We start from the raw sequence: 19307 nt of genomic DNA, 5'->3' as shown, positions 1-19307 counted from the left end.
CTACTGTCCACCCTGAGGAAAAATACAATTAATTAGTACACACTATTTGGATGGAAAATGTTAACACGATCAAGGGTAAATACTTATATCTTAACTCCCACAATAAAGTTAAAAAAAAAAAACTTGTAAGAGCTAGCTATCTAACCTTTTTACTCTTACCCTAACCAAAGGCTGACTTTTTAATGTGTTTGTCCCTACTTTTAAAATAAATAAATTGTTTAAGGTTTTAAATTTGTTCAGTTACTACCTTTCAAGTTCTAGTTACTCACTAAATTTGGCTTTAAGTAATTACTCTGATATTTTTAAATGTTGATAGTGGCCACACAAACTTGTACTTGATTATATTTCAGATTTAAAATAGGCTTCCCAACATAGCTACTTCCCATAATCATATTAAACAGATGACTTTTCCTAACTGTTACACATTTCAAAACACTAATCAAACGTTATTTTTTGTATTTTCTAAAAGGAAACTCCTGTCTACCAGCAACCCTTACCTCTGTATCTCTGAGGTCCTCTAAGGTAAATTTTATTCTAATGAACAGCGAGTGATTCTCAACCTGGATGAGATTTCTGTCTCCTTGGAGGTCTGTGCATGTAAGTACACAAAAAGATGTGGCAATGCCTGGAGACTTTGGTTGAGGCAACTAGGTTGCAAGGTAGGCAGTACCACTGGCATCTAACAGGTAGGGGATGGGAATGCTGTCAAACTGAGAACAGCCCCCACGACGGGAGGATTATCCAGCCCAAAGTGTCCTTAGTGCCTCTGCTGGGAAAATCCTGTTCTGAACTGAAACAAGCAAATTTGCAAATAGAGCTGACACACTCAAAAAAACAACTGCTAAGTAGGTAATTCAAAGTTCACTAAGCCTTGTGATTAGTATAGACTGAGATACAACAAAAGTTGTTTTTCATACTAGCAAAACACATTAAAATGTACTTTCACTACCCAAGCAATTAATGATATACCTCCTTCAAAAAGAACATTTCAGAAGAAAAAAAGAAAATGAACTAGTGATATTCTTGACAGTTTTCTATGATGCTTTAAACTCTCAGGGATAAACACGAATCATTTCTAACCAAGTCCTTCCTCTCAGTTATTAGATTTTTAACTGGAGAGTTTAAATGAAAGAGAAATGTTAAGTACTTGATACTAATTGGTAAAATAATCTTAGACCAAAGTGTATTACTAAGGTATCTATCGTAACTTTAATGCTTACCTGGCAAAAGAACTGGCTCCAGTTTTTTAATCTTCGGCTGCGAATTTATGTTATCGTCAGTCTGAAATACATTAACAAATTAAAAGAAATCTCAGATTCCCCCCTCATAAGTACTAAGTGATGACATTCCACTCGGGACAGACACGTATGTCCCTAACAGAAACTTTCATGTTTTAATCAGGTCCTAACCGAGTGCTTTTTCAGATCTGTTCCTTATTGACCTGGAAACCTGACCATAAAAGTATTCGGTCTGTGCCGTTTCCAAGTGTCCCTGTTTGTGACAGACAGGTTACCTCCTCTGCCAGATGCCCACAAACGCCGCAATCCCGCAGGCGGTCGCGGCGGGGACCGTCGCCCTGCTAGGAACTAAACACAGTAAAGCCAGCTCGGAGCCCTCTCTTGGGGCTCGTCACGCCGCAGCGCTAAGGACAAGTCTACTTCAGGCAAAGAATGGCTGCGGCAGAGTTTTACAAGTTTGTACGGCGCAAGCGGCGGCTCGGAGGAGGCGCGTTGCTCGGCGCGGGGCTGGGGCTGGGGCTGGGGCCGCGGGGCGCAGCGTCCGGCATCCCGCGGCTCCTGGATCCAGCCGGGGCTCCCCGGAACCGCCAGGAGAGGGGCGCTCGCCGCGAGGGGTGTTTACCTGAGCCGGCGGCAGAAGGTAGGACCTGAAGGAGGGTCTGGGCGGCTTCAGCGAGAACATGACGCCGCTGCCTTTCCGCCCCGGCCCCGCCGCGGGCCAGCAGCAGCACCGACGCCTCCCGACGCCTCTGGGCTTAGAGCTCCCCTTCGGCTGCCCAGGCCCGGTTTGCGGCCGGCCCCGCCGGGCGGACTGACGGGCGGGGAGATGGCGCAGCGCCCGCCCATGCAGGGAGGAGCCGAGGCCGAGCTGGGCCGACGCGAGCCCCGGGGCGCATCCCCGGAAGGGGCCCGGCGCCCCGCCCCGAGAGACGGCGCGCGTAAGGCCGGCGGCCCGCTGCTCCCACCTTCTAGGTCGAGCTGGCGCTAAAACGCAAGGGTTGAGCCAAACGCCTGCCGTACCCTGAGAGGGCACCAAGGAAAGTGGAGCCGGGTAGCCATCTTAAGAGCGCGGCCTTGAGAGGGCGCCACTACGGCGGCCCGTAGGGTTCTGTGCGGCCCGGCGGCGACCTACGGCGGCTCGCGGCGGTCTGGCGGCCAGCCGAGGCTACTGCGGCGGCGTAGCGTCTCTTCCCAGGCCTCCGTTTCGCGGGACATCTCCTTTGCTGCTCGTTAATCATTCAGCCTGGGCAAGCACTGTTTTGAAGTCGTGGGGAAGAGCCCGGGACGAGGGAAGGGGACTCCGGTACCCCGGAGTCAGGGCAGTTACCCTGCGCACTGTGGGGAACCGACACCGATGCCTCCAAAGGTGACCGAGTTCAGGCGTTCATCGCGGGCCGTACTGCCCATGATTAAGTTCCCACCCTTGGGAAGAATTTTCTTCCGTCATACCGTCTGTTGTCTGCGCAAAACTTTTAGACAGTGAAGTCTCCCTACCAGTTGAGCTGACCCTTGCTTTCTGTAGGATGCTCAGATGTGGCATGTGCCGTGGAGACTGGACAGATAGATGACTTTGGCAGGCAGTCCAGACTTCTTAATTTGGTTCTTTTATGTCTGCCCTTCTTGTTAAACTTTAATGCGAAAAAAGATAATAGGCAAGTTGCCCATCTTTTTGTATAAAGATGTTAACGAGCAAATAAATGATCAAAACCCCAGCAAGAGTAAGACCCCACCAGTGGGTGGGTGGGGCTTAGGGGCTGGGGATGAGATTAAGTCGGCTGTGGAACAGAAGATCTGCCCTTTAGTTCCAAAGAACAGAGGAACTTCCAAGACGAATTCGGGGCATTTCTAAACTCATACCATATTTCTGATCCCAAGGAGCCTTTGGTGGGAGGAAGCTAGTGTTGTTACGTCTGGTGAGTCAATTAGTTGAGAGCAGGTTCTTATTATTTACTGGACTCTAAAGAGTAAAACCCCAATCCACCACTTTATAATTAATGTCACAAGGGAACCCTGGTGTGGCCATACAAATCACAAACGCACTGACAAGTGTTGCTAATGTGGCTAACGTGAAAAAATTAAAGCGAAGATTCAAATACGCTCTTTTTCTGGCTTTATTTTTTTTTTTAGTTCAGTATTCAGTACACTAAACAATATATTCAGCACTTCATAAAATAGGGTTTGTGGTAGATGATTTTACCCAACGGTAGGCTAATGTAAGTATAAGTATTCTGAGCATGTTTAAGATAGGCTAGGTTAAACTAGGAGGTTTGGTAGGTTGTAGTAAATGAAATTTTTTTTTTTTTTTGACCAGGAGAAAGTGTGATTTTTAAAAATTTTTAAAATTTTTATTTTATTGGTACATTTTAGGTATACAATATAATTACATTCATCATTAGAAATTTGCACCTTAATCTCTCTTGGTTCTTATTTTTCCCTCTTCCCCTGCCCTCCCTTCAACCCTTCCATCCCTCCCTATTTACAAAGACTTTGTTTCCATTTTTCATTTTCTCATATTAATTCCATTCCCTTCTTTCCTTTCCTGTACCCCTCCGGCTTTAGAACTCTACTGATCTCTCTGGCCAACCTGATTGAGTAAAAGAAAACTCCATTTTGCACAGTTGCACTTTACCATGCTGATCCTATTAGGTTATATAAGTCGTGAGCGCATTTTCTTATGTTCTTTCTCTGCATTAAATGGATTTTTCCCCACAAATACTTTTCAAGCACTTTGTGGATTTTCCTTTTTTTTTTTTAAACTGAAGACCTCGTGCTTGCCAGGCCAGGTGCTGTGCCGCTGAGCTAAATCCCAGGCCCCTTTGTGGATTTTCCTTTACGCTTTATGTCATTCTGTGATTTGGCTTTTGCTGTAATGGTTTTCTTAGGATCTACAACTCTGTGTATGTGGTCATATATAACTGAAAAGCAGAAAAAGCTCTGCTTTCTAGATTGGTTATTGACAACACTAAATTTTATGAAATTTTCTGGGTGTGTAATGGATTTATCTGCTCAGGCTACCATAACAAAATACCACAGACTGGTAGTTTAAGCAGCCGAAATGCGTTTCTACGTTTCTGTAGTCTGGGAAGTCCAAAACAAGGTCCAGGACTGGGAAGGTTTTGATTGTGCCTGGTTTGCTGGTGGCTGCCTTCTTGCTATGTCCTCACATTGCGGTGGTGGGGGCAGTTGAAACTTGAGCCCTCTGAAGTCTCTTCTTGTAAGGACAGTACTCCTACCAGATTAGGACCCCACCCACATGACTTCATTTAACCTTTATTACCTCTTGCTTGCCCTATCTCCAAATGGAGTCCTGTTGGACATTAGAGTTTCAATGTATGTATTTTGTCGAGACATAATTGAGTCCATGGCACACATCTTGCAGCCTTTTCTCAGCTCCTGATCCCTTTGACTACTCTATAATATAATTGACTACCCTTTTTTTTTCTCTCTGTCACTATTTTGACCTGCTTCCTCTTTTTCCTGACTACACGTTTCCATTATTGATTCTTCTATCATGGGAAATAAAGATCACTTCCTTTTCCTTGACAAGAGAACAAAAGAGCTAATACTTCTTCAATGCCTATTATGTGCCAAGTATATTATGTATTAATTTAGCGACTCATACAGTCACTTAACAAATTGCATGGAATGCCGACTTTGTCCGGGACACTAATCCACCGCCTGTCTCGAAAGCACAAGGTCCCGAGTTCAATCCCCAGTACCGAAAAAAATAAAGTTCCTACTTTCACAGCATTTCATTCTGGGTTGAAAGATATAAAAAATTAAGATCTAATGTCAGGTGGTAACAAGTGTTGTGACTAAAGCTAAACATGGGGCAAGGAAGAGGGTACTGTTTCTTAATGGAGAGTTAGTTGTGGCCAGTGGAGGACTTTGTGGTCAGATGACATTCAGCAGAGGCCAAAAGAAGTGAGGGAGCAAGCCAGGTGGAAATCAGAGGAAAAGCTTTTTCAGGCAGAGATTTTAGCAGTGTCAAGGTACTGAGGCAAGAGCCTGTGTGGTGTCTGAGGCCAGTGCAGCTGAAGCAGCCTAATTCTGTGGGAGAGGGGATCGGAAGGAAAGAACAAGCCAGATCACATGGGCCTTGGAAGTTGAAAAAGCTTTTCAGTGTTCTGAGATGAGAGTGATATGACTAACATTTTGAAATAATAATTCCGACTGCTGGAGTGGTACAGCACGGTAGAATCTGGGAGACTGGTTGTGGGGCTGTTAAAATAGTCCAGGTGAAAGTAGCCATGGCAGAGGTTAGAAATGTACATGAGGCCTACGCAACTGTGCCATTGACTGAATGTATGGTTTTTACAATGGCTATTAAGTAGTTTTAAAAATCCGTTTCTTGAAGGGGAATTCTGGGAAGATGACAGCAACAGTATTTTTTCAGTCCCCATATAAGAACAGACAAAACAACTACATGAAAACCAAAAACCCAAGGGCAGCATTAACACAAACTCTAAAGGAAATGATAGCCCTATGATTTCCAAAATAGAAGCAAGTGGTACTAGCAAGGCAGGAGCTGTCCTAAGATGTTTGTGTTATCAGCAAAGGCAATCAATGAGGCATCTGGAGAACTTCAAAATAGCCAAAATGTACTTGCTGGAAGGTCGAGCCAGTCAGGTTGAAGACAGCAATTGAAGCCGAAGGGATATGTCTTCTCCAAAAGCCTAAGAGTGCAAGGGCTTGTGGTAAAGTGCTGAGGGGTTGGGGTAATGTAGCTGCAGGAATTCTGAAAATTAACCTGCTAGGCTTCCTTCCAGGAAAGGGACCCACACTGAGACAAACTGCTAGGCATGGGACCAACCTTGAGCAGAATAGAGACTATAAGGACAAAGGAAAGAAAAGATCCAAATAAAAATGGGGGACTGAGGAATCCCCAAAAGTAAACTGACTTTTTTTTTAAATACTGCACAGCGAAAACCAGTGTTTTAAACTATAAAGTTAAAAATGCTGTCCTTGCAACCACTTCCCTTCAAAAAAACTACCTCCTTCAAATTGTTTAAGAAAACCAGTTTGAGATAAAAATAATCACAGGGAAGTATGGACATCACATTCCACAGAAAATGATTGTAACAAAAGAGAATAAGAAAAGAATAAAACTCCACGGAAAATAATTGTAACAAAAAGAATAAAAATAAAATTCCACCACACGAAAAGCATACCAGAAAGCCATGCCCACTAAACAGATCAAAACTACCATCTACTATTTCAAAAATACTAAGAACATCTTCTAAAACAGGAAAGAACTGTATAAATTAGAACTAGAAACGCTTGAATTAAATTAGCAGAGAAAAATAGTATTTGTGAAATAAAGACTAAAACAAAAGAAATCCAAGGATATGTAAAAACAACTGATTATGCCTTAAGAGAAGTAGAAGATGAAAAGGAAAAAATTAAGATTGAAAATAATGAAAAGAGAGAAAACAGCTTACAGAGAAAGAGGCAAACACTGAAGATAGGCAAATGAGATCCAACATATAAATAATCAGAGTGCTTGGAAGAAGAAAAGAAAGAGGATATGGAAACAGAGCAAATACTATAAACCATAGTTCAAAATAACTTACTTGACATTAAAAATATGTATTTGGTCTCTCTTGGTTCTTATTTTTCACCATTGCCCAGCCCTCCCTTCAACCCCTCCAGTCCTCCCTATTTACAAAGATTTTGTTCCTATTTTTCCATAAAGGTGCAAATTTCCAATGATGAATGTCACTATATTGTATACCTAAAATGTACCAATGATTAGAATGAATAATCGATAATGTAAAATAGGAAGAAAAGGTCCAAAGGGGTAGGGGTAGTGGGAGGGGCAGGGGAAAGGAAAGAAGGGAAAGGAAAAATGCTGAGAAATGGAAAAAATGGAAATAAAGTCTTTGTAAATAGGGAAGGGTGGAGGGGGTGAAGGGAGGGCTAGGAATGGGGAAAAAATAAGAACCAAGATGCATCATGTAAAGGTACAATTCCCAATGAGAAATGTAATTGTGTTGTATACCTACAATATACCAATGAAAGAATTTAATACAAAAAAAAAAATATGTATTTGGGGCCCGGGATTTAGCTCAGTGAGGCCGCCGCCTGCCTCGCAAGCGGAGGGTCCCAAGTTCGATTCCCGGAACCAAAAACAATAAAAAATGATATATTTGAAGCTATGTATTGAAAGAGCGGCACAGGTTGCATAGCTGGGGGAGGATGGGTGAGGCCTCAGAAGAGGGCCGTGTGTGAGAACAGCGAAGGGGAGAATCCCAAAGGTCATCTTCCCCTTCCTCAGACCAGCTCTGGTGCGTTGTCATAAGTTTCTCAACCTGTTGTGAGAAATCTGTTTTCTTCTAGGACATGGCAATAAATCTGAAAGTTTTTTTGTGCATCAAAAGAAAAGATTTAGAAATGAGATAAAATTAAGTATGTTAAACATTGGGTCAAATATACCCGTGCGGCAAGATACAAACGAGTAATCATTTGTTAAATGACTTATCATTTATTAAATTTCAAAGTGCCCTCCCCCAACCAGGCAACCACTGATCGGTCATTTATGTATTTTTATTTATTTTATAAATGCAGCCCAGATCAGGTATTCTAATCTGGCTCTGAAAAGCACAGTCCTATTTTAAGAAAGGATTCAGTCACGTTTAGGCATTATCATCTCTGACCACTTCAGTGGTCTGCTGGTGTGCCGCAGGCCACAATCTCCCTTCCGGTCTCTGTCTCTGTCTTTGTGTGGCTCTCTCTGTTTCTCTTTCCTCCCGTGCCAGTTGATGATGGTGTGACAGTCTGTTTGAGCCCACAGCATTCGAACTGAATTATATCCCAAATCTCCCCATTCTCCCCTTTTCATTTTGGGGGAGGTCTCAGCAAGTCACTGAGTTTCCCAGGTTGGACTCAACTTGGGATCCTTCTGCCTCTGCCTCCGGAGTGTTAGGATGGCAGGCGTATGCCGCCACACCTGGCGAGGTCTCCTTTCGTAAGGGTAATTCTCCACCTCTGTCTGGCACGTACCCCTGTCCTACCACTACCAATCCCTGGATACTTTATCCCAAGCTTCCTTCCAGGAATGAGGCACTTTACTGCAGTGAGATTTGTCAGCGACTCCAGGCAGGAGGCCCGAGACCTGATAAGAGGTGCTCTTCTGAGTGGAAACACTCAGGTCATGGACGTTAGCTCAGAGACCCGACCCATGGAACCCACCCAATACAACAGCTGGTCCTAACCCTAAGACTCTTTCTTCTTAGCAACTGATGATGGCCCTGCCAGCTCTAACCTTAGAACAGAACTGTGACCTTGCTTGCCAGAGGCTGCCCTTGGAAGCCCTGAAAGTGTTAATGAACTTTGTTTTATAACTACTTGCACAGATTGCTCTGTCCAAACCAAACCCTTAACTTTTCCTTTGCTCTCTGGACATACCAGAGCCCATCTTGACATGTGCTTGTGTGTCCCAGATTCCAATCCTATTCTTCCTCCCCAAATAAAAGTTCATTTATTAGAGATTCATCTCTATTTTTGTTTGGCTCTTGACTGTTTGAACTCAAAGCATAACGCCTTGTATTCTCAGCCTTGGGCAGTCTCTGTGGTTCTTGAACATATATCCTTTAGGTTTTAGCTACAGGTTTGCACAAACCCTCATCTAGACAGAAGTGTGATTGATTTGTGTTTGCCATGGGCAGTATATAACAAGAAAAATCATATTAGGTACTTAATTTTAGACTTTAACAAAACTCTGAATCATTAGAGTGTGGTGTTTGATATAATGGTGTATCTTCCCCCATTATGTGATTTAAAAACATAAAAGAAAAAGCCTCCATAAATAACACATTTTATATATGACTCCTCATTTCTCACTTCTTCTATCTCATAATTTTATTTCTTATTCCTTCCCACCCCTCCTTTTTAATGTTTGCTTTTTAATTTCTCTTTCTTACTTAGTTGCTTACTCCTTAAATGTATGGTGACTTAAATTCCCAAAGGCATTTCTCAGGCTATTTGGTGGCCCTTAGGAATAAAGAGGTCATTATTATCTTATATCCCAATAAACCAGTTTATCTCTATGTGCATATTGTCACTTTTATGTGATCCCATTCCATCTAGAAAAGTTCAATTTACTGATACATGCTAACAAAATACTACTTTTAAATGCAGTGCATTAACATTTTGATTAAGTCCAAATTTCCAACTTCTTTTTTTTTCTTTTTTGCGGTGTGGGGGATCAAACTCAGGACCTTGCGCTTGGTTGCGAGGCTGGCACAGTGCCACCAAGCCAAATCCCCGGCCCTCCAATATTTTTTAAATGAAAAGATTTCCAGTAATTGATAAGAGTTTAGATGGTCAGTGTTGTCCATCCATTCATGGTTCCGATTTTGAAAAAAAAAATCAAAGAAACACAATTGATCAGCAATCAGTTTCTGTGGAAGTTTTCTCCTGCTTAACCTTTTGTTCTTCTGTTGCAATTGCAGACACAGCTACTAAGTTACTTACACTGCTGGAATGTCCTGATCTGTCTAATTTGCCCTGAACAGATCTAACGTTCCTTGGATGGCTGTGTAAGCTTCTTGATCTTAGAGATGGGAATCCCAAAGTTTGGTCGGGTTTCACCGACAGTAAGTTTCCTTTTTCGGTTCTGTCAGTAACTGTGAGAGACAAACGAGAGATTTGGGAGACCCTTGGAGAAATGTGATTGTCATCTTCCGTGTCTGTGGAGTGCTCTTTACGCTCAGCTTCCACTACAGCTTCTGACATGGTGCAGGGGATTTCTGTGCTGCGAGACCGCGTGATCTTCTGAACTTGGTATTTCCACTCTGTTGTCCATTGCTGAACTGTGGAGGGGCAGCCTTGGTCCATGATTGAACCATACTCTGCAGCCCAGTTGTTAAGCCCGCCTACCAGCCTTCTTCCCTCAGAGTACACAAAGCTTCTGGACTTCACTGATTTATAAGTATTGACCTTTTCATCGGGGTAATAGTGTTTAATTTTGGTTTCTCCCAGGGGATAGGAAATAGTGTCTTCTATCTTTGTTGTTTCCACCTCTAGCTGAGTGTTTGGAAAATCTGATTTGTTCTGTCCAGGCATAACATCTGTTGGATTTAAACTTGAGAAACTAATTCCTTCTCTTTTAGAGTCGGCCTGCCTTTCATCTTCTTCCACTGAAAGCCCAATATCTGGACCTAATTTGGGCTCTGAAGTGTTCTTGGAGTCTTCCACCGCAAGTCGACTGCAGTCTGGCGTTGGGGGCGGGCTGGGACTGGATGAGAAGTGAAGGCTGCTTTGACATTCTGGGGCTAGATGTATTTTTGCACCCTTCTCCTTCTCTTCCTTCACCCGGAAGGAGCAGGCTCTTTTCCAGAATCCTGTCCCTGGGGGCATGGGGAGAGACGTATCCTCCAACAGTAACTCTTCCCCGTTAAAATGATACCGATACATGCTGTAGCCATCAGCACTGTTGATGCTGCTTTGCCGGAGAAGAACAGTTGCCTCACATTCGGATGAAGCTCTGGACCTGGTCTGTATCAGATCAGACCTGTCAATTCCTGCAAGGTTTTCAAGAGCATTCACCATTCTGCTAGATAATTCTTCAAGTTGAGAAAGTCGAAGATCAACAGTCTGCAGGGAAGTTTTCATGAAATTTTCTCTTTCATTGATTTCTTCCAACCTCATTGACATATTTTCAACTCTGGTGAATACAAAGGGATACACTGATTAAACTGAGATGAACTGAATATTAGAAATGAAAAGATAATGTCATCACTGTTTAATTTTTGTTTTCAGGCTTTTGGGAATCATGGAACTTCATGGGCATAGTTGTGGACTTTGGCTATCCCTAGTATAACTACTAAAAAGACCATGAGGAGCAGCAGAAAAGAGCAGAAATTAACAGGCATAGTGCTTAGTATTTATCAGTCATTTTGCTAACTGCTTATGTATTCACTAATGTGCTAGTCTAGGCTTAGTAAGTCTCACAATAGCTCTATGAGGTAGGCACTATCATTATCATCCTTATTTTGCAGATGAGGAAATTAAGTCATAGAAAGTGTAAATAATTTGGCCAAGGGTGCACAGCTAATAAGTAGTGGATCTGGAGTTTGAGAACATAGTCTAGCTCTAGCAAGCATTGCTCCAGCTCTTTCATTTTAACTGGCACATTATACTGCCTCTAGAGAGAAAAGAATCCCTTGGTATCCATGGGAGATTGGATAACAAATCCACAGATTGGGTAACAAATTTCTTCTGTAAAATGGTATAGTATTTGCAAATAACCTGTGCACATTTTCTGCACTTAAATCATCTCTACTTTGTGTATAATACCTAATACAATGTAAACAGCATGCAAAGAGTTATACTCTATTGTTTAGGGAATAATGACAAAGAAAAAGGTCTGCAGATGTATGATACAGATGCCATTTTCCTTTTTTGGAATATTTTCAATGGGAGGTTGGTTGAATCCACAGACATAGAACCCATGGATGTAGGGGTGGGGTGGGGGCAATTGCACTTGCACTTAGTCTTTGGAAATTTAAGTATGACCATCAGCAATAAATGGTTATAAAATAAGAAAATTAATTAAAATCTGTATTTGAGGTTAAAGGGATACAAAAGGGCTGGAGGTGTAGCTCAGTGTCAGGGCACCCTTGGATTCGATCCCTAGTACTGAAAAAGAAGGTTCAGATTATCGGGTGGTTTACTTAGGGATAATGGGTCATTTAATTATCTAAAAAATACCAGTAACTTTAAATTGCTTTTTGTATTTAATATTTAATGTTCCACTAATGAAGTTACACAAGGAAAGATTATGGCAGATTATACATATCTGGTGTCAGATTTTTTTTTTTTTGGTACCGGGGATCAAACTCAGGATCTTGCGCTTGGGAAGCAGGCACGGTGCCACTGAGCTAAATCCCTGGCCCTGTTAGATAATTTTTTAAAGAACTCTTAGAAGATCAGGCAACAGCCTATGAACTATAATATTGCTTGGACTAAAATCCATTAGAATAGGCTTTGTTTTATATTTCCAAATGTACAATATGGATTCTTTCAATAGGTTCATGAAATTTAACTGTACGCGGCAATGAAGTATGTCTAGGATTGAGATCACTTTGTAAAAGTTGAATTTGTTCCAGGGATGGGTATGGGATCCCTTGTTCCCAGTTGGGATAGGTGGTGGGCTATTCATGTGGGTTCCCCCCCATATGAAAGCAAACACCTCAACCTGAGGCTTTTATGCTTTGATTTTCTCCCACCTTTCTTAAAAAATGTGAGGTCTTTACAGTGCTTTGGCTTGGTTTCTTGAAGGTCTTTGGCACCCCCACTACAGGCCCCCATAAATCCTTCACTTGCCCTGCCTCTCTCCTCTTGACTGGCCATCCTCACTCTGATCTTCTGCACAGTGACCGCTGCTCTTTTGTTGCATTGCAAAGTCGCTGTCCTGTGCATGACTCCCATCTCCTGCACACCAGACACTCCTGGCCTGGCATTCTCCCGGCATTGCTTTGGCTAATGCTGCTCTTCTGTTGGCCACACTGACAGCTGCACTCTGATGTGGCAGGGTCCTGACTTCTCTTCTTTGTTTGGTTTGGTTTGGTTTGGTTTGGTACTGGGGATCAAACTCGGGACCTTGAGCTTGTAAGGCAGGCAGTGGAACCACTGAGCTAAATCCCCGGCCCCTGGCTTCTATTCTTAACTCTTTTCTTGGGGAGCAAACTATTTTTATGGTCCTTAGGAAGCCACATCATTTGAGCAGGAAGGGTCTGGCTTCCTGGAAGTTGGCCACCAGCGAGGACCAAGTTCATCATGGAGAGAGGACCTGGCTCCCTTCTTTTCCAGCTCCTCTGTCACTGACCATATGTTAGGTCTGAGAATCCGCCCTCCTCTTTCAGTTCCGGGATCCAAGAGGAATGTCTTGCTGTAAACTTTCCATTATTTTTTATGTGTTTGTGTTCTCTGTTAACCATAATGACTGTCTGATCCCTTCAAATCTATTATGCTTCATGATTCCTTTTGTATTAAAACCGTATTCCCTCTGTGGCAGTCGAACTTGATTGAGATCCTTTAACAAACCCTAAAGCAAGAGACTATGCAGCTGTGCAAACTTTTAGAAATAAATAAAATAGTAAATAAAGATACTTATCTCTCCTCTCAAATCTATAATTCTGCCTATTTTTTCCTTTGTTACTTAATTCTGATAACAGCATTGCTAGCCACTCGCACATAAAAGAGAGACTTTGAAGTCACTGGATTCTTTGGTCTCAGTTATGCTTACTCTCTCCCTTCACCTCCCAAAGCTTTCCTCCCTCCTGCATTTAGTTTCCAGGTTCTGTGGGAAGTCTCTTCTGTTTATCTCGGATCAGCCATCTCTAGTTCAACTCCCTTCATTGTAACCACGGGAGGAAACAATGTTTTATAACCTGGTATAGGGTAAGGAAAATTGTGAGATGCTTGTTTAGATCTTGTAAACAGTTGCTGCATGGAGACATCAAATTTTAGTTTAGTTTAGTTTAGTTTTTTATTTTTATTTTTTGGTACCGGGGATTGAACTCGGGTCCTTGCGCTTGCACAGCAGGCAGCGAAACCACTGAGCTAAATCCCTGGCCTGAGACATCAAATTTTAAACAGCTATGCCAGATCAAGGGAGGTTGTATAGAGGTTTGAGGGGCTGCAGTTGTTTGTTTGTGAAATGGAATCTCACTGTGTTGCCTCGGCTGGTCTTGCCCTCCTCCAGGGCCCAAGTGCTCCTTCTGCCTCAGCCTCCCAAGGACCTGGGACTACAAGGGCCACTCTTCCAGCTGAAATTGCATTGTTTGAGTGAAATAAGAAAGGGAGAAAAATGAGTTCAAATTCGTCTGTCTCCAGAACAATTAACAGAAAGGGCAAATGCTAGCCATGTTTTGAGACTTCTCACGATTCCTTAACATGTTTCATAACCCTTTACATGCACACAAGGAGTGATTTCCACTCCACAGGGGGCAGACAGGCTCTCTAGGGATCAACTTGGCAACAGCTCCACTTTTACTTACACACTGAATGACAGGAAAACACGGGGAAACCCATCGCTTATGAGAGAGCTCATAGTGTGATATGACGTATCAGCAAATACATTCTTTATTTGGCTAAGTCTTCAGCTTCCCTGTCAGCAGTGAGATATTTTTAGGCATAGCACAGAATACAGAGGTATTTTAGATCCAAGTGATTTGCTTGTTGTTTTTTTTTTGGTACCGGGGATCGAATTCGGGTCCTTGCGCTTGCAAGGAAGGTGGTGGAACCATTGATCTAAATCCCCGGCCCAATTTGCTTGTTTTTTTAAAAGTTGAAGTTAATTTAAAAAAATTGACGTTAATTCCTTCTTAATGAATATTTCTAGTGTCAATGTACCATACATAGTACCTGCTGAAAGACATTTCGGTTGTTTCTATTTTTGGACAGTATGAAGAGATCTGCTAGGAACATTCATGTACAGTATATGTTTTGTGTGCATATAAATTTTTATTTCTCTGAGGGAAGTAGGTGTTAATACCTGGGTTTATTGGTCCATCTGGTAAGTGTATGTTTACCATTCTAAGAAATTACCATAGTTTTGTGTTTTATATTTAAACATATGACCCATTTTTAGTTTATTTTTGTTTGTGATGAAATCCATTTTTTGCATGACAATGTCAAACACTTTAAAAAAAGACTATTCTTCACTGAGTTACTTTTGTACCTTGTGGGGAAAAATCGATTGGTTCTCTTTGGGTAAATCTACTTCTAGACTCTTTATTCTGTACCATTTATTTGTGTCAAGCCTTCCACCAGTGCCAAATGTCTTCCTTACTATAGCTTTATAATACATCTTTAATCTGGGTGGTCTCTCTAATGCTATTATTCTTTTTCAAAATCATCTTAATCTATCTTCTTTGCCTTTTCATTTGATTTTCAAAATCAAATGACCTATATCTACAAAATGTTCTGGTGAGGTTTTGCTAGGTATTGTATTAAATTTGTAGATCAATTAATACCTGTACTATATTGAGTTTCCAGGTCTTCCAATACATTAATACAGTATATCATTTATTTAAGTCATTTTTAACTTTCAGTGATTGTTCTGCATGCAGATCTCATCTATGTTTTATTATATTTAAATCTAAATACATCATTTTTGTCAGATGTCTTGTAGAATGATATTGTTGAAAAACTTTGAGTCCAATTATATATTGCTAGTATATAGAAATAAGATTCATTTTTGGGTGTTGATATTATATTCTGTGGTCTTGCTAAATTCACTTCTTACTCTATGAGACTTTTTGTTTGCTCCATTTTGTTCCTTAAGGTTTTTTGTAATTCTGTACATAGATGGCCATGTCATTTGCAAGTAGTAATAGGTTTATGTTTTCCTTTTCAGTATGTATGTTTGTTATTTCTTTTTCTTGCCTTCCTGCACGAGATAAGACTTCCAGTACATTGTTAAATAGCAGTGATGACAGTAGCCATTTTCCTTTGTTCTAAATTTTAGAAAGAAAGCATTGACTCTTTCACTAGTTAGCTGTATGTTTTTATAAATTCCATTTATCCAGTGAGGAGCTTTTCTTTTGTTCCCAGTTTGCTGAGAAGTTCTTAAGTTTTATTTTTTTATTGTCATGAATTAATGTTGAATTTTGTCAAATGCTTTTTTCTGTACCAATTTTTATAATCTTTTGGGGCTTTTTTCATTAAATCATATATATGGTGAACTGTGTTAATTGTTTTCAAATACTCCCTTCCTGAAACAAACTCTGGTTGTGGCCAGAACCAACTTGCTAGTACTTGTGAAATTTTGTACTTATACTCATGAAGAAAGAAAACTACATTGGTGTGTAGTTTTCTTCTCTTTTTTTTTGACTGTCAGATTTTGTTTTAGGGTAATGCTGACCTCAGAAAATTGCTGGGATGCTACTGTAACATTTACCACAGATCTTATAGTGATTGTTTTTTTTTTTCTTTTGTTTTGTTTGTTTTTTGTTTTTCTTTTTGTTTTTTGTGGGGGATTTTTGGTACTGGGGTTAGAACTCAGGACCTCATGCTTGCAAGGCAGGCACAGTGCCACTGAGCTAAATCCCCAGCCCTATAATGGTTGTTCTAGGGATACAAACTAGTAACATTTTACAGTCTATTTAGCATCAATATTTTACTACTTCAATTTGAATACAGAACTATTACTACCATAAATCTTATTCCTATACCCCTTACATTATAGTTATCATACAGTATATTCACATCTATTGCAAATGCCATAAAACCATGTGTCAATTTTTTTGCTCTCAAATGTCAAATATACTTTAAAGAACTCAACAGAAGACTCATTTTTATATTTATCAATGTATTTATTACTGCTGACATTCTGCATTACTACACTTGACCTTAGCCAAAAGGTCAAGAAGCGATTGACATTCTTCATTACTGGTGTTCTGAATTTCCTTCTGTTTGAGGCATTTCCTGCAGTCATTCTTCTAGAGCTGTTATGCTAACAATGGATTCTTTAAGAATAACTTCATGTTCATCTTCATTCTTGAAAGAAATTTTTGTTAGATATAGCATTTGGAGTTGACAGTTCTATTCTTTCAGTTCTTTAAAAAATATGGTGCCACTTTCTTCTGGCCTCCATTGTTTCTGATAAGAAATCTGCCATCATTCACATCCCTACTCCTCTGTAAGTAAAGTGTCATTTTCTCTGGCTGCTGTTTAAGTTTTTTTCTTTGTCTTAAGTTTTCAGTAGTTTCTAAGACATGTCTGGGTGTGGATATTTTGAGTTATTTCTGCTTAATATTGTCTAAATATTTTACTCTGCAGGTTTATATTTTCACCAAACTTGAGGACATTTTAGTTATTTCTTTAAACAGTTTTTCCATACCATACTGCTTCTTTTCCACTGGGACTCTGATGGCAAAAATGCTATATTATTTGTTATTGTCCTGCAGTTTTCTGAGACTGTGTTTCTTCCTCCACTCTGTGTACTTTCTGTTGTTCAAACTAGTTAATTTCTATTAAAGTATTTTCAAGTTTACTCTTTTCTCTGTCATGCCTTTTTGGTGTTGAGCCTATCCACTGAATTTTTAGTTTCACTTAAATATTTCAGTTCTACAATTTTCTTTGGATTTTCTTCTATATTTTCTTGAAACTTTCTACTTTTTCATTAGTTTCAGAGTCTTTGAAATTTTGTTCAAGTCTCTTACTCTCTTTTTTTGTTTTTTGTTTTTTGTTTTTTTTGAGACATGATCTTGCTAGCTTTGAACTTACTGTGTAACCTAGGCTGGCCTCCAACTTGTGACAATCCTTCTGCCTTGGCCTCCCAAATGCTACAATTATGGTCATGTACCACCAGGCCCAGCAAGCATTCTTTTTTGTAATAGATAATTTAAAGCCTTTGTCAGATAATGTAAACAACTGTTATCTCAGCATTGATTTTTTTTATTGTCTCTTTCCCTGATGAGTTGAAAATTTCTGAGTTCATTCCAAGTGATTTTGAAATTATATCCTGGTATTTTGAATATTATGTCATGTGACTCTGAATCTTGAGAGTTGGAGACTCAGTCTTGGAGAATGTTATTTTTGTTTTGGCAAATAGAAGATCAAACTGGTTGGGCTCAGTCTGAACTTCCAAAATGTTTTCTGTGACCTCTGATCCCAATTTCACTTCCATTTTCAGTGACTTTGCATTTCTTCTGGAGTTGACTTCTGTGTATGTACAGCCAATGGTCAATCTGCATCCTTAGCAGTGATCTATTTGTTATTTGAGCTTTCAGTGCCTTTGAGATCTTCCTTCTTTTTAAATGCAGGCCTTTACAATCATGTGTGTCCATCTGAGTACTGTTTTCACTGTATTCCGTGAATCTGGGTACACTGTATTTTCATTTTCAGTCACCTTAAAGTATTTTCTAACTTCTCTTGTGATTCTTCTTTGATCCACTGATTCTAAGAGTAGGTTAACACACATTGGTGGTTTCAAGTAACTTCAACTGTTTTAAAACTTGTTGAGACATGTTTGATGACCTATGATATGCTGTCTTGGAGAATGTTACATATGCCTTGACAAGAAGGCATATTTTGCTGTTGTTGAGTGAGGTGTTCATTTGGTGTCTGCTAGGTTTGGTTGGCTTGTAGTACTGTTCAAATCTTCTGTTTCCTTGATGATCTTCTGCTTAGTTCTATCATTAATGAGAGAAGTGAAGTATCCAATGATTATTGTAGAATGTCTATTTCTCCCTTAAATTTTGCCAGTTTTTGCTTCATGTATTACTAGACTATAATCAGGTACATATATGATTATAACTGTTATAGCTTCTGGGGAGATTGACCCTTTTACCACTGTATAGTGTCCTTCTTTGTTTCTAGTAACAATATTTGTCTTAAAGACTACTTAGTCTGATATTGGTTATTGTTAATGTGGAATATCTTTTTATATTTTCATCCTTTCACACTATATTTTTAAAGCCAGGCATGGTGGCACACACACTTGGGGGGCTGAGGCAGGAGGATCACAGTGAGTTTGAAGCTAGCCTGGGCTACATAGTAAAGTCAAGGCCAGCCTGAACTACATAGTGAGGCCCTGTCTCAAAAAAAAAAAATCAAATTATTGGTTTTTTTAAAACTCTGAAGTGAATCTCTGCAGATCACATATAGTTGTACCATGTTTTTTATATTCATTAATTGATTTGTCTTCAAATGTGCTGATTCTTTATTCTGCCTGCTCAAATTTGCTATTGAGCCTCTCTATTAAATTCCCCATTTCAGTTATTGTACTTCATAATGTCATAAAATTATGAACTCTAGAGTTCACCCCAAAGTGTGTGCATGAGTACATGTGGTGGGGGGCTTGATTTTTGCTTATTAGGATACCTAAGGTGGCAGAACAATATGAAAATGAAAAAAGCCACTCTTGGAATAAGCAGATGGTATCAAAGAATCATTTCATTTAATATTAAAGGGTATGCGACCTCATTTTTTACCCCCAAGCTAGTAAGGCAAAAAAATAATTGTTACGAATAATCTTTGGGCTTCCCGTGTCTTTTCACTGCAATCTAAGAAGATGACAGACACACAATCATGTCACTTCTTGCTTAAGAACACTAG

At 40.3% G+C, this 19307-nt stretch overlaps 2 protein-coding genes across 4 annotated transcripts in view; both read right to left on the bottom strand.

Annotated features, from left to right (window-relative positions):
- The window catches only part of Mtmr10 (myotubularin related protein 10), a 42086-nt gene extending 39763 nt beyond the window's left edge, over positions 1-2323 (bottom strand). The window contains exons 1-2 of one of the 3 annotated variants that reach the window (XM_004852649.4): positions 1861-2323; positions 1221-1281 (exon numbers count right to left, since the gene is read on the bottom strand). In XM_004852649.4, the coding sequence (XP_004852706.2) occupies positions 1221-1281; positions 1861-1920 (121 nt within the window). In that variant the 5' untranslated portion in view covers positions 1921-2323. The remainder of the gene's footprint in view (positions 1-1220; positions 1282-1860) is intronic. The other 2 variants (XM_087188274.1, XM_087188276.1) reach the window with 2 other exon arrangements.
- Positions 2324-9293: 6970 nt separating this feature from the next.
- The window catches only part of Trpm1 (transient receptor potential cation channel subfamily M member 1), a 116677-nt gene continuing 106663 nt past the window's right edge, over positions 9294-19307 (bottom strand). Inside the window, exon 27 of the mRNA XM_087188191.1 lies at positions 9294-10905. Within this exon, the coding sequence (XP_087044317.1) occupies positions 9627-10905 (1279 nt within the window). The 3' untranslated portion in view covers positions 9294-9626. The remainder of the gene's footprint in view (positions 10906-19307) is intronic.

Source organism: Heterocephalus glaber, unplaced genomic scaffold (genome assembly GCF_053883595.1).
Source record: "Heterocephalus glaber isolate CG9 unplaced genomic scaffold, H.glaber_assembly_v1.0 deba00001531, whole genome shotgun sequence".
Taxonomy (NCBI): Eukaryota; Metazoa; Chordata; class Mammalia; order Rodentia; family Bathyergidae; genus Heterocephalus; species Heterocephalus glaber.
Note: the sequence above shows the minus strand (reverse complement) of the source record. Positions and strands in the feature narration are given on the sequence as shown.